Genomic DNA, 27,022 nt, shown 5'->3' with positions numbered 1-27,022 from the left:
CAGAATCCAGACCTGAAGCAGGGGTCATGAAAAATGTGTGGCAGGTGTGGGTTGAGAGACAGCCTTTCATGGTAACAGACCTCTGTATAATGAGGATTTAGGTACTAGCTTCACATAGTGACAGCACTCCGGATAATGAAGGACATATTCATGATCTCTTATCATTGATGCTCAGGGCTCTGTCTGTTATTTATTACTTATTACTCAAAACAGTTTTGTCCTTTGGTCTAATCCATCGTAGACTCAAAGAAAAAACTTTAAATTTTCTACAGATCTCTCTTTAGATTTAGATAGTGTCAAAGATCCTGTACATTGCCAAGCTCCTTAAAATAGAATTTTAATAAATGCCCCATGCAGATCTATTACTTTTTCTAAGTGTGAACCATTTTATTTTTACAGACATGAAGATAGGGACTATTCCTATATAAAGTTTCAATTCTCACCCTCCAGGGTTACTCAGCCTTCCAAATACTGTGGTGGTATACATCTTTTCTGAACTATTTTGATATATACTCTCATTGACGTCCAGCTTTGTCACTGCTTTGGGGAGAAGGAGCTAGAAGAGGAGCCATAGACAATATTACTATTTGATATTACTTTTGGTACTGGGGTTTGAACCCAGGGCCTTCCACTTCCTGGGCTGGTGTTCTACCATCTGAACCGTACTTCCATCCTTGCATTATTGCTGGTTATTTTTTAGATGGAGTCTCAAAACACTTTTCTACCCAAGCTGTCCTCAAACCTCAGTCCTTCTGTTCTTAGTCTTAAGTAGCTAGCATTACAAGCCTAGGCCATCACATTGCATCCAACAATTGAGATGACTAATGATAAGCCTCAAATTTAGTCATGATACAAACAGAAAAGAAATATTTTAGTGCAGAATATTGAAACCAGATGTTTTATAGTTCCACTAATAAACTTTTATGGTACCCCCCATAACTTTGCCTTCCATTTGATTAACACTGTGTGTCTTGTGATTTTGACCTTCAAAAGGAAGGCCTTTAATAAGAACATTTGCAAACCCCAAGAATACTCAGTTTTGAAAGTGAACAGATCCATCTCAAGTTGTCCTTTGTGGTTTCTCTTTTATTTGCTGAGGAACATTCAGACAATTAGTCCACATATGAAGAATATGTTTTGTACTTTGCTAGGGAGGGAGGGAAGCCTGTGGGTCTGAGGAATGTCTCATCATGAGAAATACCCCTAAGGTAGTTAGGTTTGCCTTAACTTCTGTCCCCCAATTTCTCACAGCCTAATCTAGCCTCACTGGGCCTCCTATCAGTTTTTAGACTTACACTCAGGGCAATCAACATGTTCTATCGAAGGCACAGATTTTCAAACTGCAAAGCTGAGTGAAACTATAAACACGCTTGTATAGGAAATGAACTAAGGAGGTGTATGTGTACCTTTACAGATGACTTTACAGATAATTTGTTAAACAATACTTAAGCTACTCTTTAATATTTGTCAATATAATATTTGTCAATATAAAGACTGGGATTCTCAGCAACTGTTCAGGAATCCCAACTACTCAGGAGTCAGACATCAGGAGAAACATGGTTCAAGGTTGCCTGTGTAAAAAGCAAGATCCTTATCTCAACAAGAAACCAAGTATGGTCATTCATGTTTGAGCCCTCAGCTATGTGGGGTGCTGGAAGCTACAGTTAGGAGGATCAAGGTCTGAGGCTAGTCCCTCACAAAAATGACTCTACCTGAAAAATAACTAAAACTAAAAAGGTTAGGGGCATGACTCATGGAAAAGTTACTGCCTAGCAAGTTTGAAGTCTTGACTTCAAATCCCAGTACTGCCCAAAACAAAAGAAAGAAAAACACCTCTGAGATTGCTTGCTAGGCAGACACTCTATCACTTGATCCACAACCCCCAGCTCTGATATTGCTTTATTATTGTGACCATATATGCTTGAATCTGTTGATTTTAATATTTTGTTTATGCCAAATAGTTTATAAATCAGAAAATATTTTATAAGACTCCAAAGCCTGATATATATATATATATATATATATATATATATATATATATATATATATATATATATCTCCACATTTATGGATTTGTGGGTTGGCTCTTGAATGGAATATTAGAAGAAATACACACTTGTAGAAAACTATAATGAGGAAGTGGTAAGTTAGTATTTCTCGGGAACTGTCACAGAATAGGCACTCAACAAACATTTTTTGACTCGTGGGTGACTGCTAGACTCTGGCTAGATCCTAAAGATAAGCTGTATGAGTACCTCTCATCTCAAGATGCTCACAGGCCACTAGAAGACACAAGTGTAGCCTTGAGTGATGAAATGATTCCCCTTGAGAGTTTCCTTGCTGAGTCCTCCTATCATCCCTAGGCTGAACTGGTTACACAGTTACTAGGCAATCACTGTGTCTAGTCATGTCTTCTGGGAGTCTCTTAGAAACCACTGGGGAGGCCTTCTCTCTTCTTATGCATCTCTTCATTTCTCATCCTCTCCTTCCCAGGATCCATGTCTTCTCACTTTTTTCTAGATTCTTCTTTTGGGAGATTCCTGAGAAAGGATACATAGTGATAGAATGTCTCTGAGGCCATCACCTCTCATAGAAGTTTTCGTCTTCCTCATACTTATTGCTGTAATGGCAGCCCAGGGCTTTCACCTTGAAGTTGCTGGTGTCTTCTAAGAAGTTGTAGTTGTCTATATTTTAGTTGATCAATCTGAGGTGTTCTTTGCTGCTCAAACGTGTGTTTCTGAAAATGTTAAGATTTATCTTTTATGTGCTAGAAGAAAAGTCGCCATGACTTGTATGAATCAAGAAGACATGAATACTGGTGATGGGGAGGGGAGAGAAAACACTACTGCTTGGTTTTCTCTAACAAACCTTTTCAGTCATCAATAGGTGTCCCAGGGCTTCTGCATTCTAGGCAAGGGCTATGGCACTGAACCTTGGCAGCATTAGACCTATTAACCGCATAGCTAATGTGTCTCCATGAAGGATAATTGGCTCACTTTCTTTAGTAGAATAATGGATTGATGTACCTGAAAACCCTTCATCATGTGCTTGTAAGACTTTCATAAAACTTTGAATATAATTTTACTATTTAGATAATAATATTAGGTGCTGTGACTGCTGGTTTAGTTGGAAATCAAGTACTTTTTCAGTTAAGCAGATAAAGAAAAAGGTTTGATTAAAAATGGAACAGGCGAGCTGGGCTGGTGGCTCATGCCTGTAATCCTAGCTACTCAGCAGGCTAAGATCTGAGGATCACAATTCAAAGCCATCCCAGGCAGGGAAGTCTGAGAGACTCTCATTTCTAATAAACTACTTAGATGTGGTACTATGGCTCAGGTGGCAGAGTGCAGTACCAGCCTTGAGCACAGAGACTCAGGGACAGCACCCAGGCCCTAAGTTCAAGCAAGACAAACCAAAAAGAAAAAGAAAAAAAAAAAAGGAACAGGAATTTGGACCCTAATGATTGCAACTCACAGATCACCTAGTTTAGGTGTTTATCTGCAGGGTCACTTATAGGCATTTTGTAAGAACCCATTTTCCATTTCTTGTCAACCTCCCTCCCCGACCAGTCCCAAATCTCAAGTCTCCAGCTGTGTTGGCAGAATGTTATCTGCTAGGTCCTGACCAGAGCTGAAGAATATCCCCACTCCAATGATCTCTGAGCTTCTGTAAATCACCTTGCTTGCTTGCTAAACTGTCACCTGCATGTGGTTCTGGCCAGTTTTGCCCCATAGAAGATCACAGCTGCTCTTAGTTCTGAGGTAGTCGCCGGCCGGCTAGTAAGACTGATTTGTCACCTTTGATGGTGCCTCCGTGGATTTCTCAATTCTAAGGATATTTCAATTTCAGGTACAATCATGTTCCATTATTACAGATGTCCTGAGCATTACCAGAGGTTTAATATCTATATCTCATGCTATTGAATGTCATTTGAACCACCTAAAAATTCCAACAGCAACAGAAATCTCACAGGGGTGGGAGAGGGTGTCACTTGGTAGACGGCTCTTGGTCAAGGGCAGCTGATCAATCCACTCACCCCCATTGGTGGGGGTATCTTTTCATCTCCCCTCAAATGCAAAAGGTCAGTCAGCTGGGCTCTAATGCCCCAGCAAGGAAGAAATCACTATCTCCTAAAACTACATTGTTCTCATTATTAAATATTTTTGTGGAACAGCCCTTCCCCCCTTACTCCCCTCTTTCCATCCTTGGTCCTTCAACTGGAACACAGAGCTCTTTGTGTAGCATCCTCTATCACATGAATGTCCTTCAGTATTTGAAACTGGCCACTGTTTCCACTGTCCCATGACAACCTCTCACCTCTCTTGAAAGCTGGCTGTGCAATGAGCACAGGTTTGCATATTATAGTATTGTATTGTCCAGGAATCAATAGACAGTAGGACCCCAAAACCACTGATGAGCTGTGGTTAAAACAAAATTTTGAGTGACAGAACAAACAGCTGATGTGTCAGGACTGTACCCGAGGTTGGGATCTCAGGGCACTGCCTTGAGTGCCAATCCGTATCAGCTTTTAAGCATTTTTGGCCAGAAGGGGGAGAGGGAGAGGACTCAAGCCTGCGCAGTTGGGCTCTTTGTCCATTTTGGCCAATGGTCTGCAGGGTCTTTTGTTGATGGGAAACTTAGGCAATAGAACAAAAGATGGGAGTGACTTGTTCAGTTAGTAGCAGAAGCAGAGTTATAGTTTGATTTTACAATTACAAAAACAAAGTTACAAAATCATCCATTATTAAAAACAGGGACTTTTAAGTTTTATATTGTCTAAGTACCTAAATCAAATATTATATTTTATCTTTAATTTCCATACCACAGTAGTAATGCACTTGGCATGCTACAAAGTAGAGGTATGTCCACTGTACAGATTGGGAGATAGAATAACAGGTTAAAATGACTTACTCAAGGTGGCACTATCATACAAACCTACTTCCTGCTCCAAAGTCAGGGTCTTTTTTTTTTTTTCCTACAATATTCCCTAACTTTTGTCCTGTCTTTCCCTCTCTTGATGTCTTACCATCTACCACTCTGCTTGTTTCCTATGGTAGGGCATCAATGCTCACAAGTTTTCATCTTCCCTGTAGTTACATTCATCACCAAATGGCTTTGCAAGTCCCTCTCATCAACAGGTGGCTGGTGCCACTCCATTCTTGATGTCAGGTTCAGTAGAATAAGATAAAAATATCCTTGGTCCATCTCTGACCTCAGGCCCAGGAAACCTGCATATTTCCCCTTGGACCCTCAGCATAGGTTAGGTGACCTTTACACATGTGAGAGGGGGAAAAATAGTTAATTGTTTCTAAATTATTGAGTTAAGGAGAACTTAGGTGACATTTGCTAAGCCATGGATTTCTCCAGCACTCAAAAAAGCAGAGCCCACCCCCACGCCCACCCCCAGCCTCCTGTGTTCCATTGATTTCATTACTTCAAAGCCTGTGGGGCCTCTGTGTCCCCAGTTGACGTGGACTCCCCCAATCAAAGGAAGCCATTTTCCTAACCAACACCCTGCCGGAAGCCCCTCCACTCCCGGGGGCCACGCCCTTCTCTATCCCAAGGTCCTCCGCGAGAGTCATCCATCCAGGGCTCTGAGATTCCTTCGTCCTCAGCTCGCAGGATGGTTCCCCTGAGGTTTGTCTGTCTTGACCTGGGCCCTGTACTCCAAGCCTCTCCCCGCACCTCTGGGGGTCCCTTTGTCCTCTCTGTCTCTCTGGCCCCGTGTCCTTTGACTTCCCCTGACCCTCCGTGGGGTCCCTCCTCCTCCGCCTCGTGCTTTGCTTCGCTCAGGGCCCTCGTGTCTTCCTGTGACCTCAAGGCCTGCCAAAGTGGCCACTGCGCATGCGCCCATTGCCGGTAAAGGCCTTTGTGGAGATGGAATGCCTGAACCCCGTGCGTCCACTGGCAGAGTTAGGCTGTGTGTGTGTGTGTGTGTGTGTGTGTGTGTGTGTGTGTGTGTGTGTGTGTGTGTGTGTGTGTGTGTGTGTGTGTGTGTGTGTGTGTGTGTGTGTGTGTGTGTGTGTGTGTGTGTGTGTGTGTGTTCATCCTGTTGTTGGAGACCAAATCCAGGGCCTGGAACATGCCAGACTAGCTCACTACTAGTCGGCTAGTTTTGAGATTCTGGCTTGAGATCACATTTAACCCTAGTTAGATTTAGCCCAGGCTGTGGCCTGTCTCAGGACTTTATTTTACCCGCTAGTGATGTCTGTCTCAATCATCAGCTCAGTGCATTACTTCTGTCCCATCCAAGTAAGGAATCCCACTAAAGAAAGGCCCGCACTAAGGAACATTATTAGCCATCAGGGGGCGGCATTGATGCAGGAATTGGTGCAGAGGTGTTTCAAATGAGAACTAAATCCATTTTGGGTTCCATGGATTGGGACACAGAAATGGGGAGGGAAGGAAGGGCGGATGGGAGAGCAAAGAAGTGGTATTCATTTGGGAGCTGGAGATGGGTGGTGGGAGCATCGACAGGCAGAGAGAGGGAAAAGCAGGTTGCCTGGAAGGGTGATACCACGGGGGTCTTTGGGGGAAACTAGCCTCCAGCACCACTGTGGACAGTCCTTCAGCATAGTGAGTGGAGGGAGCAAAGGGGAAATGATTGGAGGGTGATGAGACATTGGAGCAGCCCACAGAGGATGAGAAGCCAGGAGAAGAAAGGACTGGGACAAGAGGCTAATGTGAGCCTTACCATCCCATAGGGGCTTAGATGGAATAAAAAATGTGTGTGGGTGGTGGAGGCTGGGGGGGGGGGGGAGCCATTGTGGCCAGGCACATTCTCTCTCTCCCCCTATCCTTCTCTCTCCGCTTCCTCTCTTCCTCTCCCTCCTGGTTACCAGGAAGGCTTTCCTCTGTCAAGTCCTTTTTCTGTGATGTTTCTGTCTTGCCACCAGCCTAAGGGCAATGGAGTCAGTTGACCTTGGACTGAGACTGTTGAAACTGTGAGCCCCAATAACTTTTATCCTCTTTTAATTGTTTTGCTCAGGTATTTTGTCACAATAATAATTTTTTAAAAACTGAGTAACACCAAGATCAAGGGGAATCTGTTTTGGGGTGAGTCCATTTGGTAGGAATTGTGATGAGTTTGGGATTATGGAGCATATAATAATGTTGGAAATTGAGCGAGTGGTTAAAACACATATGAGGTACATGAAGAACTACCTGAAAACAGAAAGAGAAGCCAAGAAGAGGAGGACTGGGGGTTTACCGGTTTGAAGAAAGAGGGTAGAGAAGCAATGGAATAACCTGGAGGCAAGACACTCTCTACAGTGCTGCCAGGATGGCACGGGGGTAACAGTGAACTTCAGAAAGATGAGTGAAGGGAAAGGCTTGCATAGAGGGAAATACTCATGGATGGGCACAAACAATTTTTGTTATTATAATACTTAGAGAGGATTCATTTTGTAAAAATGATACACTAGGAGCCAGTGGGGATTGGTATAGTACAATGGTACAATAGAATACTATGCTACCGGGGCTGGGAAGGTGGCTCCGTGGTAGAGCGCTTGCCTTGCATGCCTGAAGCCCTGGGTTTGATTCCTCAGCACCACATAAACAAAAAGAAAAAGGCTGGAAGTGGCGCTGTGGCTCAAGTGGTAGAGCGCTAGCCTTGAGCTGAAGAGCTGAGGGACAGCACCCAGGCCCAGAGTTCAGGCCCCACGACCAGACCCCCCCAAAAAAAATTTCCCCCAAAGAGTGTACAACAGGATTAACACACACACACACACACACACACACACACACACACACACACACACACACTAACTCTGTCAGTGGATTTGGTCTCCAACAACAGGATGAACACACACACACACACACACATAAGTGTAAGTTTGTGTATATGTATATATGAAATTAATTTGAAATGTGTTTCTATCCCTTGCAATTTGAAATGGTCTTGATTTATCTTCCACACCTATGATTTCGTATATGGAGCTGAGTGAAGTGATTGCTTTAAAGTGAGTTAGAGTACATGCATAAGTTGCAAAAAATGGAGAGGAAAGGAAGACTGTGGCTAGGAAAGGTTACCTCAGGTGGGATGTAGAGCTGGTGGTGGAGGAAGGCTAGCTGAAGATGGGGAGCTGCAAAAAGCTGAACAATATGTTTTTCAGGACAGAGATGAAGGAAAAGTGTTCAAGGCAAATAGATGAGCTAATCTTGGAAATGTTGGGAGTTCTCTTCTCTGAGCCTGGAGGAGAAGAGAGACAGATATATGGCATGTGTCAGAGAGGGAAGAGGAGGGTAGCCATGTACATGGCTTTGACCTCCACAGTCCTTTGTGGAACCCAGACATACTATCTCTTAAGAAGGTGGCTGAGGGTCATGTAGGAGCTTGACCAGGAAAATAGGCAAACAAATAAGACAACCATGAATTGGTGGCTCATCCCAGTAATCCTAGCTACTCAAGAGGCTGAGAGCTAAGGATCAGAGTTCAAAGCTAGCTCATGTAGTAAAGTCTGAGACTTTTTTTAAACCTCCAATTAACCAGCAAAAAGCCAAGAAGGGAGCTGTAGCTCAAGTGGTAGAGGGCTAGCCTTGAACAAAAAAGCTAAGGGACAGCACCTAGGCTGAGATCATGCCTCAGTGCAGGCACAAAAAAAAAACCCCAAAAATCCTACCTCCAAAGATTGTCTCATCAAAACTGTTCCTGTTACTGTCTTCCCCCACCCCTCCAAGTTCCCAATACCCCCTGTGGTCCCTTCTGTGGCTCCTTAGTCATTTCTCAGAACCACCAGGCTTTTTTTTTTTTTTTTTTTTGTCAGTCGTGGGGCCTGAACTCTGGGCCTGGGCGCTCTTCCTCAGTTCTTCAGCTGTAGACTATCGCTGTTCCACTTGAGCTTCAGCCCCACTTCCGGCTTTTTCTGCTTATGTGGTGCTGAGGAATCGAACTGAGGGCCTCATGCGTGCAAGGCAAGCACTCTACCACTGAGCCACCTTCCCAGCCCCCTACCAGCCTTTCTTCTTGATGTAGGCCATTTCTCTGAGCTATATTTTGAACACCTTAAGCAGGAGGTATCATATATGGAGTGGGCCAAGGTGTCCTCACCTGTACCCAGCAGGTGGCAGCAGAGATGCAGCTCTTCATCTGTGCACTTGAGGACAGAGCAGTGAATGTCCCTGAGTGCTGGGACACTGTTCCCTTTAACCCCATAGAGGCCTGAATCTGGCCTGGAAGTTTAGGAAGAGACAAGACACTGACTATAAGCAGAGGTCTCATCCCACTGGGTTGACCTGGTTGGTGCAGCTTTTAGACCCTTACAGGCAGCTGCTAGTGCTCACAGGTCTGATCTCTAGCAGGTCTCCTGTGACTGCTTCATTTTATGGCAAATTGGTGGACTTGTTTCCTGGGCCTGATTCTTCCCCAAGGAAGAACTCCTTTCTCAGGACCTTGCCAGGAGGAAATGGACAGAGCCAAGGCAGGAGGAGCTGGATCTGTGGGGACAGAGCCTGGATGTGCTGGGCCTGTTCCCAGCTGCTCCTTTAGTGGAGGTACAAGGGGTCCTTCCAGACTCCCCTTCCTTGTGCTGTCTTGTTCCTTTCTGTGCCAGCTTCCTGGCACTTGGTCACATGCTATGCATGGATTCAGATGAGCCCAGCAAGCTGACAGCTGAGTAAAGCTGCTGTGCTTGGGTACAGTCTCTGGTCAAGGTGAAAGGCACAGTTCATGCTGGCAGATGTCACAGACTGGCTGAGGGCACACAGGCGCTCATTCATCCCACAGGTCACGGCCATGTGAATGTCATACTCTGCACCTGGAGAAAGGAGAGGCTTTCTTCCTCCCCTACCCCGAGTCCCAGGATTATAGAAGCATCACATGGTCCTGTTGTCCCTGTCCTGCTAGTGAGGAGGCTCTGTCCTGATGTCATCTACCTTGTTCTGAGGGAACTTTTTATGTCTTGAGAAGAGTGTTTCTGTGTAGTCCCAGGTGGTCTCAGCCTCTTGAGTTTAAGTGATCTTCTCCCTTAGCCTCCTGAGTAGCTGGGATTAGAGGTGTACCACTGTGCCGGCTTTAATGACATTGTTTATGTTCTTGGTTTTAGTGCTCATGCTGGAGCTTGAACTCAAGTCTTCACACTCTTGCTTAGCGTCTTTGCTCAAGGCTGGCACTCTACCATTTGAGCCACATTTCTACTTCCAATTATTTGTTGGTCAGTTGGAGACTAGAGGCTCATTTTTTTCTGTCTGGGCTGGCTTCCAACTGTGATCTTCAGATTTCAGCCTCCTGATTAGCTAGGATTACAGGTATGAGCCACTGGCACCTGGTTTGATGACACTTTTTTTTTTTTTTTTGCTGGTCCCGGGGCTTGAACTCTGGGCCTCTATGCTATCCCTGAAGTTCTTTTTGCTCAGGGCTAATGCTCTACCATTTGAACTACAGAACCACTTCTGGCTTTTTCTGAATAGTTTATTGGAGATAAGAATCTCATGGACTTTCTGGACTAGCTTCAAACTGCCATCCTCTGAACTCAGCTTCCTGAATAGGTAAGATTACAGGCATGAGTCCCCAGTACCTGGTTTGACTTTATTTTTGACAGTACTGGGATTTATGAGGCAGGTGTTCTACCACTTGAGCTATGCCCTGAACTTTTTCAGCTAGTTTCTCACAACTTTGTCTGAGGCTGACCTGGACCATGATCCCACCCATACCTTTCACATAAATGGGATTTCAGAGGTATACCACCAAGCCCAGCTTATCTGCTAAGAAAGGAAATCTTACTAACTTTTCACATGGGTTGATCTCAAGTTGCAATCCTGTTCATCTCTGCTCCTGAATAGCTGAGATTATAGATAGACATGAACTCCTGCTCCTGGCCTGAGTTGGCTTTCTTGAGCTCTAGACTCATTTGTTGAATGGCTGACTGGATATCTCCACATAGTTTCTTAAGAGCTGGGTACTTGTATGCCTCCAGCTCCATATCTCAACTGAATAGGTCACCAGCCTGCTGGCCTATCTCTTCTAGAAGTGGCCAATCAACAAGTCCTCAGCTTTGCACACCTTACCCAGTTACAAACTCCAGGGTATGGAGTTTGTACAGCCATTGCATAGTCTGTTCATTGTACAGTCTTGTGTAAGTGCCTTTTCTGCCCATTTTTGCATCGTTGTAATCGTTGATACTTTATAAAGGCCAGTAAAGCATCTAGCAGGTCTGACAGCATTTGCCAAGTGGTTCCAGAAGGTCCTCATTGCCTCACATCTCTCCTTTTTGACTTCAAGACCCAGGACCATCTCCAGAGCCTTCTGTTCAGACGTGTAGTGTTCATATCACTTGCTAATTAAAGGCCAGCTGAAGCAGTTAAACTCCTACTGGACTTTCAGCTGTCTGCCCTCTTTCACATCACATGTTCCCCACAGGGAGTCCATGTCTCACATTTTCTGCCCAGGCCATGTTTCCTGCATAAGTCCCCAGTGTATGGTGAATTCTCTCTCTGGTCTGTCAGCACTGAACTAGGCCCAGCTTGTTTATTCTTACTGCCTGGTGAGGCTCGGTCTCCTGTTGCCTCCTTTTCAGGTAGAAAACCAAAGCTTCATGGTTTTCAAGAGGAGCTGGGACTTAAGTATTGGTATGCCTGTTGCCCAAGTCCATGCTGCTCCTTCTGTTGGCATAAATTTCTTATGAGCAGATGTCCTATAGAAGGTAAAAAGGTAGGGACAATTGGAGGACTTGTCCACATGCTCTCTTCTGTGCAGAGTATGTGTGACATAGTACTGAGTGGAGAACATTTATATAACTCCTTATGCTCTGTAGTGAGTTAGGGTTGGTGTGTGTGTGTGTGATTTTTTTGTGTGTGTGTCACTATATAGCCCAAGCTGACTTTGAACGTGTGATCTTTGTGCTTCAGTCTTCCAAGACCTGGAATTCTGGGTGTGCCATTGACACTCAGAGTGCCAACTGCAAGGGGAGTTGGAGGGGATGGGGGTATATGGGGTAAGTGAATAAGTGAATAAGTAGATAAGTGAATAAATGAGTGGCACTTATTTTGGCTATTTTTAGTTTTAAACTTAAGAACTAAAACTAGGCAATCTTATTTTTTCCAGTCTTTCCTGAAAGACAAATTATGTCATTTACACACATTTCCTAAAAGGCCCGTGTGACCCAGACACTGCGTTTTATAGGTGATTTACCTTGTGCTGGTTATATTGCATTGAATTACTGATGGTGGAGAGTTGTGACCAAGACTTTAGTCTGGCCAACAGGAGGGAGTACTAGGGAGGAACTGGTTGCATGTGTGTTCAGCCGCCCTGGGCTGCTTGAACATGAAATGAGGAGAAGCTGGCTGTGTGTCATTTGTTCTGTCAGGAAATTGAAGCCACTGATATGCTTGCTGACTGACAAAGCAGGTCAAGGAAATACAGCAGGTGCAGAATTACAGCCTGAAATTCCTGCCTCTGTAGAGATGACGGAGAAGTTCAAGCTCAAATGATCCACCCTATACAGAGGTCAAATTTAATCTCTAAACATCAGACAACAACAAAGTCAACTCCTCCAACATTCTGAAATATTTCCATTTGGAGATTTTCTCTACAACTGGCATCCAGGATTCCCTCTTTTTTCTCAGGCTGTGAGGAAGTGGCCTCGCTTAGGGGGAAGAGTGGAGAAGGTTGGAGAACCGTAGCCTGGACTTGCAACCTGGATCCCAGAACTTGCATTTTGACCCTAAGTCTTGCCTCTCCTGCAGGCTTTTTTGGTCAGGACAAGCTAGCTACTCAGCCCTTCAGAGGCTTCTCAATCTCCACCAACAGGAGACTTGACTGAGATGTTTGCTCAGGCTCAGCACAGGCCAGGCTTATTGTTCCATGCTGCTTTGCTTTAATCATGGCAGCGACATATTAGCATTTTCTATATTGCAAAAACAAATCATAGATGGGCATGGTTGGCTCATGCCTATGATTCCAGCTACTTGAGATGCAAGGATCAGATCCGGGTTTAAGATCAGCCAAGGAGCTTGTCATTCCAGCTATGAAGGAGGAATGGGTAGGAAAAGTGTAGTCCAAGGCCAGCCCCAAAGTATAAAAAAATGATGAAAGCAAAAAGGTCTGAAATTATGGTGTTCAAACTTATACCAACACTACCCCCAAAAAAACATATCCATCTTCAATCTTTTCAATTTTCATAGGCGCATGAACTCTAGCTTTTCTGGATCTCCTCTTTATGATGCATATTTCAGACCTTTATCCGTCAATTCTAAAATATTTAAAACCTTCTGATAGAACACTCACAAAAAGATGATTATTCATGCCCACATTTAGTATTCTTTTGGACAAAACAGTAAAAGATACAAAACCCATAAAATCGTATCCTTATACTAGCAAGGTCTGTAAATGAAACAATTGTCTTTTCACATTACAAACAGTTCTAGTGGTTTTAAATTTCATTCCCTGTGTATTTTTTCTAATCAAATTCCTGTGTAATTTCCAGAGGGTACTGTGGCTCACAGCAGCTGCATCTCATGGGAAAGGTTCAGTATAACCAGCATGGCTAGTTATGGAGGCCTTCCCTGGGTATATACTTGCTCCCAAGAGCCAACAAAGGATGAGAAGACTCGAGGCTGGGAGCCTGGCATTTTCAAGAGAGGTGTACTCACAGCCTCTTCTCCAAGTGCAGATGCCTGGCTTTAAGGGCAAGAGCTTTGTCCAAGAACATTATGATCTCAGTTCCTTACTGGCTTTATTCCGGCACCCTGACGGCCTGGAACCTTTCAGGCAGCAACAAGGGAGAGCGCCACATAGCTCCCAACACCCTGACCTTTTCCAGTTCACAGGCCTGTGATGGTGGAGGAAAGAGCAGGAATTGGGCCTTAGGCCAGCATGGGTTTCTATGCAGTGTGTCCTACCCTAGATCTGGAGTAAACTACTCAGACTCTCCATGTCCTCAGCTGTGACATGGAGGTTCTGAGCAGTTATAGCTTAGATGTGACATCCACGGCTGGTGTTCCTGAGGCCTCAGGGGGCCTCAGCACCAGGCCCTCCAACCTGGGGCCTTACGTACATGACACAATGACAGGACACAGCCCCACAACCCAGACAGGAATGAAACCAACTGGAGTATATGATACCTGCTTTATTTAGTCAGTCTTTATTTAAATGTGTGCTTTGAAATACCTTATTAAATATGACCTTTTTAGAATTCAGTTCTCACAATATTTACAGTGATCTTTGTGCAAATAAATTTAGAATTTCCTACTCCCTCTTGAATTAATATACAAATATCACACAAAGCTCCCAGCTACTTCAACTAGTGTGTCTGAGACTCTGATTTTCTGTTTGACAGGTGTAGGAGCTAGGTAAAGGGGATGCTAGGAAGAGCTGATTCAAGCTTAGAGGAAATAAAGTATTTTTGTTGTTTTAACTGGTTGTGGAGCTTGAACTCTGGGCCTGGATGCTGTCCCTGAGTTCTTCACCTTAAGGCAAGTGCTCTACCACTTTGGCCACAGCACCACTTCTGGTTTTCTGGTGGATAATTGGAGATAAGTCTTAACAGACTTTGCTGCCCAGGCTGGCTTTGAACTGTCATGCTCAGATCTCAGATCTCAGCCTCTTGAGTAGCTATGATTATAGGCGCGAGCCACTGGTGCCCAGCTAATAAAGTGTTTTATTTAAAAAAAAATTAGAACAGGGCCTTCATTTCCAATTGAAAACATGTATTTCATCTTATGGAACCCTGTGAAGCCACTGAATCCATTTCAAGTGGTTATTTCACCTTGGTTTTTAGTGTTTACATTCATCTCTTTTCATCAAATAAGTAGGCTATGGGAAATGTCATAAAGATAATCTGACATTAGCACTGAAGAATGCAGGTCATTAGGGGCTGAAGCTGATCCTCCTTAGCTGGCCCTGCCCAGAGCTGTGAGGTGAGTTATGGCCCACTCTCGTCTTCTGCTGTAGGCTCTATACTGGACCCAGATGACACACTCCTGTGTTCCAGCCTAAAGAGACACCCTACCAGGGAACAAACCTACCAACAAAACCAAAGGGTACAAAACCTACAAAGGGCATTGATCCTGGGGAACACATTTGTCTCTGGATAGAGAAATGGCTGGGAAAAAGAACATAGTACCAAAGTATAGTAAAAACTGAGGCAACATAAGGCAACAACCCATGATTTATAGATAATTACTAAAAAAAAAAAAAAAAAAGTAAAAAAAAGACTTGGAACCATACCTTTAAGGTCTTATAAAAAGATTTAAAATTTCATTTTATGTTCATTTCCTGTCTGAAAACAAGGCATGACCTTTTAAAATTTGATTTTTGGTTCTCTCATGTAGTTTAAAGCAACACAAATTAATTCCTTAATTATCCTAGTATGCAAGAGTATATTCAGAATGGACCAATTTTATTTTTTTTTTAGATTTTTAACAACTTTTTACTGAAGATTTTGATGAACAGCTATAGAATGACAGCTTGTTGAGAACTTTTTCATGTACAAGTCATTATCCCTTCCAGGTCTGCGTCACCATATTGGTAGAAATCCCCTACTGTATCTGCCTCGGCCTGTCTGGGCCTGCTGCCACACAATGCAATGATTCCTACTCCTAAAACACACGATCCCTACACAATTATGAGAGATTATTACAATTATCCGGAAGTTGATGTCAAACACAATGACTATGTTAAACCACCTGCCTGGTTCTCTCATGAGCAGGTTATACCTCATGTTCTTCTATGGCCCTGTGGCCATGATAACCCATTCTTGTCCTCCTCAGTTGTTCCCATTGAATCCACTGCAGTGTAGAGACCGTGGGCCTGTCTGGGTGGGATGGAATGTGGGATGGTGAGTAGAAAGTGAGCTAGGAAGTGAATTCAGGAAATTAGGAATGACTAATTATAGTCAGAAGGTATCGGGTAGGGAGCAAAAGGATACACAGGATAGTCAGTGCCTTAAGAAATCTATCTGTGGAAGTGCAGATGGGCGTAGACGTTCCTCACCTCTTCACTCTGTACCCTAGTCCTCAGGACGCAGAGTGCCACCACTACCCTTTGGTAGAGCCTAGTGGCCCAGGGTTCAGCTCTATGACTTCAAAGTTGCTTTTGTCAAATGCCTAATAGCTCTGATTTCACATAATCATTTGATTAAAATGAATATATTATTCTAGATTAATTTTCTTCATTCAAATGTTTATATCCCATCTACCCCAAACAATTAATTGAGAAAAACCAGGCACCTCCCAAGCCTTCCCAAGAACAATGACTTTCTAAAATGATATACAAACAGAGTGAGGGAGACAAATGGCTGTGGCAGGCAGTGGTGGGGCTTCATGGGGCTGCTTTCTTCAAGTCGCGAATCTGTTTAATCAAGTAGTTCTTCTCGTCTGTGAACTGCTCATCGTCTGTCCTTTCTTTTTGGAAGCTGCTTAGAAACTCAATGAGTTTGGGTTGATTTTTCAGCAGAATCTCCACAATTGGCTGTGTTTTGTGAGGACTGGCCACAAACACCTGCAACAAGAGGAAAAAAAACTCCTAGCATAGGACCCCACACAGGGATCACTTACGTTCCATGCATACACAGGTTACACATGCACAGAAAGCCCTGACAGTCTACCACCTCACCTACACACCTCCTTGATAGTGTGCCAGGAGCATAGCAGAGTCATCTGTGAACCTATTTACCTTTTACTTTGTTTTCATTTTAAATAATTGTTTTTAACTATAAAATCTTTTACACAGAAAATAACAGATACCAATATACTCACCACAGAAACTGGGAACAGATTTTGCTGCCTGCCTCTCTTCTTAATGAAATAAAGCATCATAAATGAAATGAAACTTTTGCTTTCTACCTTTCTTGCCCGACCCCCCTCACCCCCCCCCCCCATTGCCAGCTATCATCTGGCAGTTTTGACCGTCCTCCCACTTAATATGCATGTAGACATGAACAGCATATAGCATTATTGCCTATCTTTCCATAATTTATTGTTTTGAATGGGTGATATTCTCAAGTGAATGGTCTCCCTCTTACCTTCCCTCTCTCCACAAATGGTTCTATTTTCTTTTTTCTTAGATTTATGGACTATAATAATAACAACTAGTCAGCTCACCTGAGCCCTACTCAGTAATAATGTGTCATAAAGATTGTATGTTTACTTGTAGTTGAAACCACAATCTTAAGACTAATAAGCTAAGGTCCAGGGATGTAGGGTCAGCAGCAGAGTACTTGACTAACATGTGTGAGGTGCTGGGTTCAATTTCCAACACTGCAAACAAAATAACCTTGCTACACTATAAAAGACAGTAAGAACTATAATAGGACATAAGAACTCAAACTGTAGGGTGGATTGAAGCACTAGTTTGTGATGGACACATTCCCTAGTTACCATTACCAATGTAAACATCAAAGGTACCTTGGCTCCTAGTGGCCTAGCTCCTGTTCCAGACAGCAATTCACAGTTTATGGAGAACCCATTGTGATGGGGATGGTCTATGGGGTGCTGGGGCCTGTGAGGTTGAGTCCTCAGGGTTCTTCCACCCCAGTATGTGTGAAGAATACTCCAAAAGGACAAAGTATCAATGAGGGAGGTGTGAGGCTCCCAGGTGCTGGCCAGGGTATAAGCTTGCAGGTTTGGAAAAGGAGAGCTCATAAGGTAGGTGGTGTGCAAGAGAGAGTCTATGAGTTATGGAGAGCCTTTTGTTGTTGTCTTGAACTAACTCGGGGCCTGGGTGCTGTCCCTGAGCTTTTTTTGCTCAAGGCTAACATTCTACCACTTTGAGCCACAGTGCTGCTTCCAGTTTTCTGGTAGTTAATTGGAGATTAGAGACTTAAGAGACTTTCCTCCCCTGCCTGGCTTTGAACCGTGATCCTCAGATCTCAGCCTCCTGAGTAGCTAGGATTACAGACATGAGCCACTAGATGCCCAGCCATGGAGACCATTTTTACATGTGGCAAAATAGAAAGTATTCCAGGACCATGAAATTGCACCAATGGAAGTCCCAAGATGGGCACAGACAGGGGCCTAGGGAACACAGCTGCAGGGAGTGTGGGAGCTTAGAAACTGCAGCCTAGGTTCTCAAGCTCTAGTTTAAAACATATGGGGCTTACCTGCTTCCGAACTGCACCTCTCCAGCTTATTAGTGGTAAATCCTTTCAACTTCTGAGCTCAAGCTTCACTATTCAGAAACAAGAGGACCTCTATCTCACCGGCTGAGGATGTGCTGGAGGATACAATGTCTCAGCATCACATCCCACAGTCTCCTAAGGCCTGCTGTCACTGATGTATGCAGATGTGTGGCACTGAGGTGAAGCAACTGATCTTGATCTAGTCACAACTCCACCACACAGTCCTCATCAACTGTGTACATGGCCTTGTGCTGCCTATTCATAGGTCTCACTCACTGATCTTAGGAAATCACTTTCATCAGCCCTGAGGTATAGTAACAATTGCCCTTGTAAATAAATAGGGAAATTGCCGGGCACCAGAGGTTTATGCCTGTAATCGTACCTACTCAGTAAGCTTAGATCTGAGGATCAAGATGTGAAGCCAGCCCAGGCAGGAAAGTCTGTGAGATTCCTGCCCATCAGAAAGCCAGAAGTGGAGCTGTGGCTCAAGTGGTAGAGCACCAGCCTTCAGCAAAAAAAGCTAAGGGTTCTGAGTTCAAACCCTAGTACTGTGTGTGTGTGTGTGTGTGTGTGTGTGTGTGTGCATGTACGTGCACACACAGAGGAAACCATAGCATAATGAAGTCAAGAGACTTGACTGAATGACATTATGGTTGAAGTATGGAATCTGGGGCATACTTCATGGGTCCAAACCCCGGCATGATTGCTTATTAGCTGTATAACCCTATAAACCTCTTCTCTCTGTACCGCAGTTTCTTCATCTAGAAAATGGGTTTAAGATGCAACCAGCTAGGAGGCTGGGAATATAGCATTCATGAAGGCCTGGGTTTGATTCCTCAGAACCACATAAACAGAAAAAAAACTGGAAGTGCTCTGTGGCTTATGTGGTAGAGAGCTAGCCTTGAGCAAAAGAAGCTCAGGGATAGCGCCCAGGCCCTGAGTTCAAGCCAATAGTTCAAGGCAAAAAACAAACAAACAAAAAACCTACCAGCTAACTATGAGGAGGCTTCATGAGAACACTATATGTGTATTATTGTTGTGCCAGACACAGGGCTCGTGAGTAGGAGTTGGGTGACCTAGCTTGGCTCCCAGAGCTAATGAGTCCTGAAAATGGGACCACCCCCAGGATGCTTGTTTGCATTTATGCACTCTGAGAAACCATGTCATTTGCTGGGCACAGGCTCTGTGACTCACACCTCTCATCCTAGCTACCCAGGAGGCTGAGATCTGAGGATCGCTTGCTAGGGCATAAAAATCTCTGAGAGTCCTATCTCCAAGTAATCAGCAAAAAGCCTAAAATGGAGGTATGGCTCAAGTGGTAGAGGGCCAGTCTTGAGCACAAATGCCAAGCAAGAGCTTGAGACTCGGAGTCCATGCCCCAGGATGACACACAAAAACCATGGCATCTACCAAATGAGCTAGTGAATTGGGAATAAAACCCTCCAACTCTCTCATGCTCAATTTGTTTAATTAATGTACTTCTAGCCAGTTTCTTTCTGATATGAATACTGTCTGTTAATTCGTGTTGTTTCTGTTTTTCTCCTCAAAGCCTTGGGGCTTTCACTCAGTAAATGCTGAGGAGTACTGAGTACTCCCTAGGAAGGCTGTGTGTCTCTGTGGTTTTTAATGACTCACAATGGAATAATCTCCAGCAGTCCTTGCTGCTTACTTAGGCTAAACCCAACCTGAAGCCAGGCCAAGTCGGGCAGGGAAAGAAAGGAATCTTGAAGATTTCTGACTAGCAGGTCTAGAACTATGAAAGGAAAAAAAGGAACTGACTTCTCATCTTTTGAACTATAAAGCATCTAAACAGCCTGAGTCCTCTTAAACAACCTTTGGGACAAATGAGTCACAAGGGAAATTAGAAAGTACTTGGAGACAGATGAAAATAAAAATAATAACATAGAACTGAAGAGATGTACAAAGACAGGAGGGAAAGCTTAAAGCTGTAAATGCACAGATCTAAAAGCTAGCTTTACAACTCAATGGAATGGGGAAAAAAAGAAAGGAAAATGAAATAAAAACACAGAGAGAGAAGGGAACAGAAAGATTAGAGCAGAGATAAACAAATTAGAGGAGATAAAAACTATAGAATGAGTGAAATGAAACTAAGAGTTTATCTTTTTAAAAAATATTAACAAATTGACAAATCTTTTTTCTTTTACTTTTTTAGAGTACTGAGGCTTGAACTCGGGGCTTCTCCTTTCTAAGCTGGGTGCTTTACCCTTTGAGCCACATCATCAGTTCAACAAGCCTCTAGCTAGATTGATTTAGAAAAAAATGAAAGAAGATTCCTATTACTAAAAGCAGAACTGAAGAATCTCACAGAAACAAAAAAGGATTATGAGAGAACACAATGAACAACTGTAAGCCATCATATTAGATAACCTGTTGGAATGGCCAAACTTTTCAAGAAGAAATAGAAAATCTGAATAGACCTATGAGAAGTGATCAAATTGGTAATCAAAAACTCCTAACTGAGAAAACCCAGGACCAAGATGACTTTCATCAGTAAATTTCTATTGAACACTTAAAGAAACATTAACACTAATGTTCTCGAATTCATCCTCAAAGAAGGAACATTGCCTAGCTTATTCTCTGGGAGGCAAGCTGTACCCTGATAGTGAAGTCCGACAAGAGAAAACTACAGTGTGATATCCTTTATGAGTAAAAATGCAAAACCCAGCATCTATTTACTCCCACTTTCTGAATGGGAAGCAGGAAATGTTTCTCTTTTCTTTTTCATTTCTCTCTGTTTTAGTCCTGCCATACTAAAATCCTCAGCAAAATTCTCAGTAAAATACTAGTAAACTAAGCCAGTTGCATGTTAGATTATATACCATGACCAGGTGGGGTTTACTTCAGAAATATAAAGGTGGCCACATAAGAAAATCAGTGTAACACCACAAGTACTAGTGTCATATTCCTTAAAATAAATGTTTAAATCCTAACCCTTTCAGTACCTCCTATGCAAATAGTAGCTTTATAGATGTAGTCAAGCTGAGGTCAGACTGACTTAGGGAGCCCCAATCCAACCACTGGTACACACACATGATCGAAAACTTTGTGCATAGGGACATATAGGGCTGTAAAGAGGAGAAAAATCACATGAAGATGGAGGTAGAGAACTGAGTGATTTATCCACAAGCCAAGGAATGTCAAAGATTGTTGTCAACCTTCAGAAGCTAAGAAAGAGCAAGGAAAGATTCTTTCTCAGCCTCCTAAATAAACCAACCCTGCTAACACCATAGCCTTGGTCTTCTGGCCTCTGAACTGTGAGAGAAGCCACTGAGTCTGTGGTACTCTGTTATGGCCACCCAGGAAACTAATATAGTCTATTAATTGAATAAAAACTACACTTTCATCTCAATTCAGAGTTTCCTTGGCAAAATTCAACATCCTTTTATGATAAAAGCATAAACACTGGACACTTGGAAATCCACATGCAAAAAAAAAAGTTGGGGGAAGGGAGTTTGAGGGAGAATAATGAAGGGGGTGAGTCTGATCAAGGTATACTATATATAAGGACATCAAAATGAACCCCCCTTGCATAACTAGTTGATGCTAATAAAAAAAAGTGGGAGGGTTGGAATGTAACTCAGTGGCAAAGTGCTTGCCTAGAAAGTACAACATCCTGGGTTTGGTCCACAGTACCAAAAAAGAAAACACAAAAACAAAAGAAAACAAAATAACCAAACAATAACACAAAAGAACCAGTTTAAAAAAAGTGGGAAAGAGGGGAAAAAAATGAAGCTGGGACTTTACCTCATATTTATGCCTCATAGGTATAATATAGTCTACAGACTATATTATTATGCCTCAGAGGCATAAATATAACAGCTAATACACTTTTAGAGAAAAATATTACTATTCATAAACTTGGACTTTGTAATGACTCCTTAGATAAAACATCAAAAGCACAAGCATAATAAATTCAACTTCACTATTTAAAACTTTTGTGTATCAAAGGATACTAGAATAATAAGAAAAATCCAGAGAATGAGAGAAAATATTTGCCAATTACAAATGTGATCAGTGTCTTTTATCTATAACTCTGACAACTCAACAACAGAAAGACCAATCACCTATCCAAGGGGCAGAGGACTTGGATAAAAATTCTCCAAAGAAGATACACAAATAGCCAGTGAGCATGGACTAATGCTCAGATCATTAGTCATAAGGGAAATGTAAATGAAAACTACACTGAAGGGGTGAGAATGTGGCTTAGTGGTAGAGTGCTTGCCTAGCATGCATGAAGCCCTGGATTCAATTCCTCAGTACCACATACACAGAAAAAGCCAGAATTGGTGGTGTGGCTCAAGTGGTAGAGTGCTAGCCTTGAGTAAAAGAAGCTCAGGGACACTGTCCAGGCCCTGAGTTCAAGGACTGAAAACAAAAAACAAACAAAAAAGAACTACACTCGGATTGTTACACTTTTAAAAAACAACCTGAGAACAACAAGTGTGAGGATGAGAAAAAATTTGAATCTCTACTTTGATGGGGTGAGTGTACAATAGTGTACCTCCTGGTGAAAAGGTCTAGCATTTCCTTAGAAGTTAAACATTGGATTGTAAAACATTTGAACAATTCTCTTTCTAGAAAAATGAAACTATTTGTTCTAATAAAAACTCTGTACTCTAATTATTCTGTACCCTAAATATTCATCAAGTGATGACTAGATTTCTATTAGAGAATATTATATAGCCATTAAAAGGGATGATATACTGATTATGGTGGAGTTGGTTGTGTTATACAAAGTTATCCTAAACAGGTAGATCCATAGACACAGGAAGCAGATTGTGGCTGCAAGGGGCTGGTGGGGCTAAGGGAAAATGGAGAGGGATTGCCTAATGAGTACAGAAGTTCCTTTTGGGGTGATAAATATTCTGGCACTACATAGTAGAGATGGTTACATGCTATTCTAAGTATACTAAATGTTACTGAATTGTGCAATTCAAGATGTGCAATTAATAATATAGTGAATTTTCTTATATAACTTTTATTGCAATAAACTAAAATTATTACTTACTAAGAAAAGAGTATTCAGGCTTGTTTACACTGCTCTCCCAAATGCCTGGTGTTTACATAATACCTATTAGTACGTTAGGAAATCATACACAGGGCCAAGCAGCCTCTTCTGGTTAGCATTTGTTTACAAGGGAGTTGCCGTGAAGTTCTGTCTAAAAATTGCCTGGCATTTTGTGGTAACTACATAAATAACTCACAACAATACTTCTTAAAAAGAAAAAAAGGAGCTATATTGGACAAACTAGGCCTGCCTGTTTCCTAGTGGAAACAGGCCTCTGTGGAGTTTTAGACTAGCCTCATTAGATTAACTCTACTTAAGCCTATACCCTGGAGTATCCACATCAGACAATGCTGTTTGTTCTCAAGTTCTGAAATATTCTATTCTTCTGAACTCTTGAACTCTGAAGGTAAAGACAGCTGCTCACTAAAGCCAGCTATGCCCAGGTGCAGAGTGCTTGCCTGTGAGTAGTGGGCTGCTGGAAATCAGCCAGAGCTTGCTATGGACCATGGGACACACTTCCACTCAGCTGTGGGAACTAGATTTCTGGACTATTAGGTCCAGAACTGTTTCTTGGTGCTGTGCTGTCTTCAGTTACTCAGAAAAGTCTTTGCAAAGCCCCAAACAAGATTAACTACTAGAACTGCATGTGAGTCCTTTCTAAATTGCCTGCATCCCTAAGTTTATATAACATGCTTCAGAAATGTGATTTAGGGAGTCCTCAAGCATGATGAGAGAAAGGCCCCAACTCATTCCCCAACACTGGCAACTATTAATCTATTTTCTACCCCCAGAATTTTGCCTAGTCTAGAAATTTCATGCTGATGAAATCCTATGTGTGACAGTCTTTGGCCTCGCAGCATGTCTTCAAAGCTCAGCCAATGCTGCAACATGTACTAGTATTTCATCTTCTTCATTGCCAAAACTTCATTGAGTTTTGAGAAGATTAAAAAAGATAATGCTTGCAAGTAGCTGGGATTATAAGCACAAACCACTGCAGTGGTTTAGGACTGATCCTGCACCACATATTTTTTTTAGCTGAATTTTTAGGCTGGCTTTCGTATTTCAAAGAAACTGGACAGGGGTTCTTGCTTCCATGCTAAAGGCTTTTGTGGCAATGGCTGAGATCTGAGAAAATGGAGCTGTATACTCAGGACCATTCCTGGCATTGGCTATGCCTGGGGTCTAGTAGCTCTGAGTGTGAGCCTCATTCCACTGGCTACCCCCTACAGGGCTTGATGGAAAAAGACACATGATCCTTGGCTACTTACAGAGGGTATTAGGGCAAAGAATGGGGGAACATCAGCTAATAGCTGGCCTAAGTCATCTCTGGGCAATCCAGATGACAGTGACACAGGTCTCATCACCACTATTTAAAACTAGACTTTAGATTTTACTGCTGTTTCTACAAGTGAGGAAATAGCTCTAGACAGATACTCTCTGAGCAACTGAGGCAAGACAATATAGGTCTCCTGATTTCTATGGAGGCCTTTCGCATCATACCCTACCCTGCTGGTGGAGCTACAGAGCACATGACATGGCATCTTACTGGAATTCCTCACCTTAATGGCAAGCTAATGAAAACGAGCTACTAATAACACAGCAAACACAGTACTGTCTTTGTACTATGTACCACATTTTCAGCACCTTTATAGGAGGTACTTTGGGAGAAAAACTATTAATAAAGAACTGTGAAAAATTCTAGGGCTCAGCTGTTACTTTTTTAAAATTGCAAAATATTATTTTTGGAATGTAGACAACTGAGTTGTCACGCTTCAGTGGAAGGAACACTGTTAGGGTACAGGGTAGGACCAATTTACACACACATTCAAAGAAACAAGTGATCCACTATTTTTAAATGTTCCTGTGCTGTCCAGTGACTAGGGGATCCGAATTCTGATCTGAATATGGAAGCAGGTTACTTCTATTTTAACCACCCACTGAATCCTTCCATAACACTGTAGTTTTGCACAGTATTATATGAAGCTTGCTCTTATCTCAAATGACAGGGGTCACTTCTGTGGAGATTAAATGACATGGCCCACAGCCTTCCTTCTACAGTCCCTTCATTAGAAAAGTGTTGAGGTTGGGCACTGGTGGCTCATTCCTGTAATCCTAGCTACTCAGGAGGCTGAGATCTGAGGGTTATGGTTCAAAGCAAGCCCAAGCAAGAAAGTCTGTGAGACTCTCCATCTCCAGTTAACTACCAGAAAACCAGAAGTGGTGCCGTGGCTCAAAGTGGCAGAGTGCTAGCCTTGAGCAAAAGAGCTCAGAGACAGCATCCAGGCTCTGTGTTCAAGCCCCACTTACAAAAAAAAAAAAGTGTTGAGGGGTAGGTGCTGATGGCTCATACCTGTAATCCTAGCTACTCAGGAGGCTTCTGAGGAAGGCAGTTCAAAGCCAGCAAAGAATGGGGGAACATCAGCTAATAGCTGGCCTAAGTCATCTCTGGGCAATCCAGATGACAGTGACACAGGTCTCATCACCACTATTTAAAACTAGACTTTAGATTTTACTGCTGTTTCTACATTTCTAGCTACATTTCTAGCAAAAGGCTAGAAATGAAGGTGTGGCTCAAGTGGTTGAGTACCAGTCTTAAGCAGTGTTCTAAGCCTGTACTCTGGACCTAGACTCTACCTTAATCTCTGGTAGTTTCAGCAACTTTGGGAAGATGGTGACTTATTTCTCTCAGAGGGAAATCCTGAAGTTTTTTTCTTAGAAGCAAAAGAAGCCCTGAGCTCAGTATAAGACACAAAGGTCAGCTTTACTGGTGTTTCCATCTAGCTGGTGTGGTGAGTACTGGAGACCTTCAACAGCAGACACAACCTCATTTCTTTCAGTGATTTTCAATTTGAAAGCCATCACTTAATTTTCGTAGGCTCCTTGAGATAGGTCACTGCATAGGAAATTTCTCTGAATTTATAATACATATGTAATGGTAAGAGGCAAATTAACCTAATGGCAGTACTTAAGTAGTGAATTTATGCAATTAAACTAGTGCAAGAATACAATCAGTAAATAAATATCTAAAAAGAGAAAACTTTAGAGATGTGAATTAGTGAATTTATGCAATTAAACCAGTGCAAGATAATAATCAGTAAATAAATATTTAAAAGAAAAAATTTTTGGAGATGTGAAATAGTTCTAGAATTTCATCCAAGTCCTCCATATCACAAAGATCACCTATTTATTCTCCACTCGTGCCTAAAGGAATGTACAAAGTAGGGAAAGCTTATCATTTGCAACTGGGGGAAGAAAATGCCTTATACTTTACCTTAAAGACGTGAAAAGCTTCAAACTGGATGTTGGGGCTTTTGTCACGAAGGAGGTTCATCATGAGTTTCAGGTTCTCTGGCTTGCTGATGTATTTGGTCATAATGGCAAAGTTGTGACGATCTAGGATCAGTTCACCTAGCAGCTACAAGAAAACTCAAGGTCAGAGCCATTATCTTATAATCACTTTTATTACTCAATACACCTCACTCTTTTCTCACTCAACCATAACAAAGAAATGTAACAATGGTATCAGGAAGAAAAAAAAAGCTTAGGGAGAGTCCTTAAGTATCTATTTAAAGAACAGGTATAAGCCAGGGTAGAGTATATAACTATGGCCCTAGCTATTCGACAGATTGAGGCGAGAGGATCACAAGAGCCCAAGAGCCCAGACCAGTCTGGGCAATACAAAGCCAAATGCCAGAAACAAAAAGAACAGGTATAAAAACTGTAGTTCTTATTAGTTTAAGCTTTAAGCTTAATGCAAGTGTTTAGCCAGTCATTGCTGCTGAAGAGATAACTAGAAATAAACTTTTTTATCTCTTATTTGAATTATCTTGCTTCACAACAATATGTTACTCCATAGGCATTCAGGCAGGATGGGGATAACAATACTGACTCTACAATTACCCATCACTTCCTTGACTAAGTATATAAGCTGATCTAACAC

General features: G+C 42.5%; 1 protein-coding gene across 2 annotated transcripts in view; it reads right to left on the bottom strand.

Moving 5' to 3' along the window:
• Window positions 1-14,048: 14,048 nt before the first annotated feature.
• Window positions 14,049-27,022, bottom strand: part of Cab39l (calcium binding protein 39 like) — a 105,331-nt gene continuing 92,357 nt past the window's right edge. For both annotated transcript variants that reach the window (XM_070000177.1, XM_070000176.1), the window contains 2 exons: window positions 26,354-26,497; window positions 14,049-16,435 (listed from right to left, as the gene is read on the bottom strand). In XM_070000177.1, coding sequence (XP_069856278.1) covers window positions 16,256-16,435; window positions 26,354-26,497 — 324 coding nt within the window. In that variant the 3' untranslated portion in view covers window positions 14,049-16,255. The remainder of the gene's footprint in view (window positions 16,436-26,353; window positions 26,498-27,022) is intronic.

Source organism: Dipodomys merriami, unplaced genomic scaffold (assembly GCF_024711535.1).
Source record: "Dipodomys merriami isolate MVZ:Mamm:240054 unplaced genomic scaffold, mDipMer1.0.p SCAF_56, whole genome shotgun sequence".
Taxonomy (NCBI): Eukaryota; Metazoa; Chordata; class Mammalia; order Rodentia; family Heteromyidae; genus Dipodomys; species Dipodomys merriami.
The sequence above is the reverse complement of the archived record's forward strand: the minus strand, read 5'-3'. Positions and strand labels throughout refer to the sequence as shown.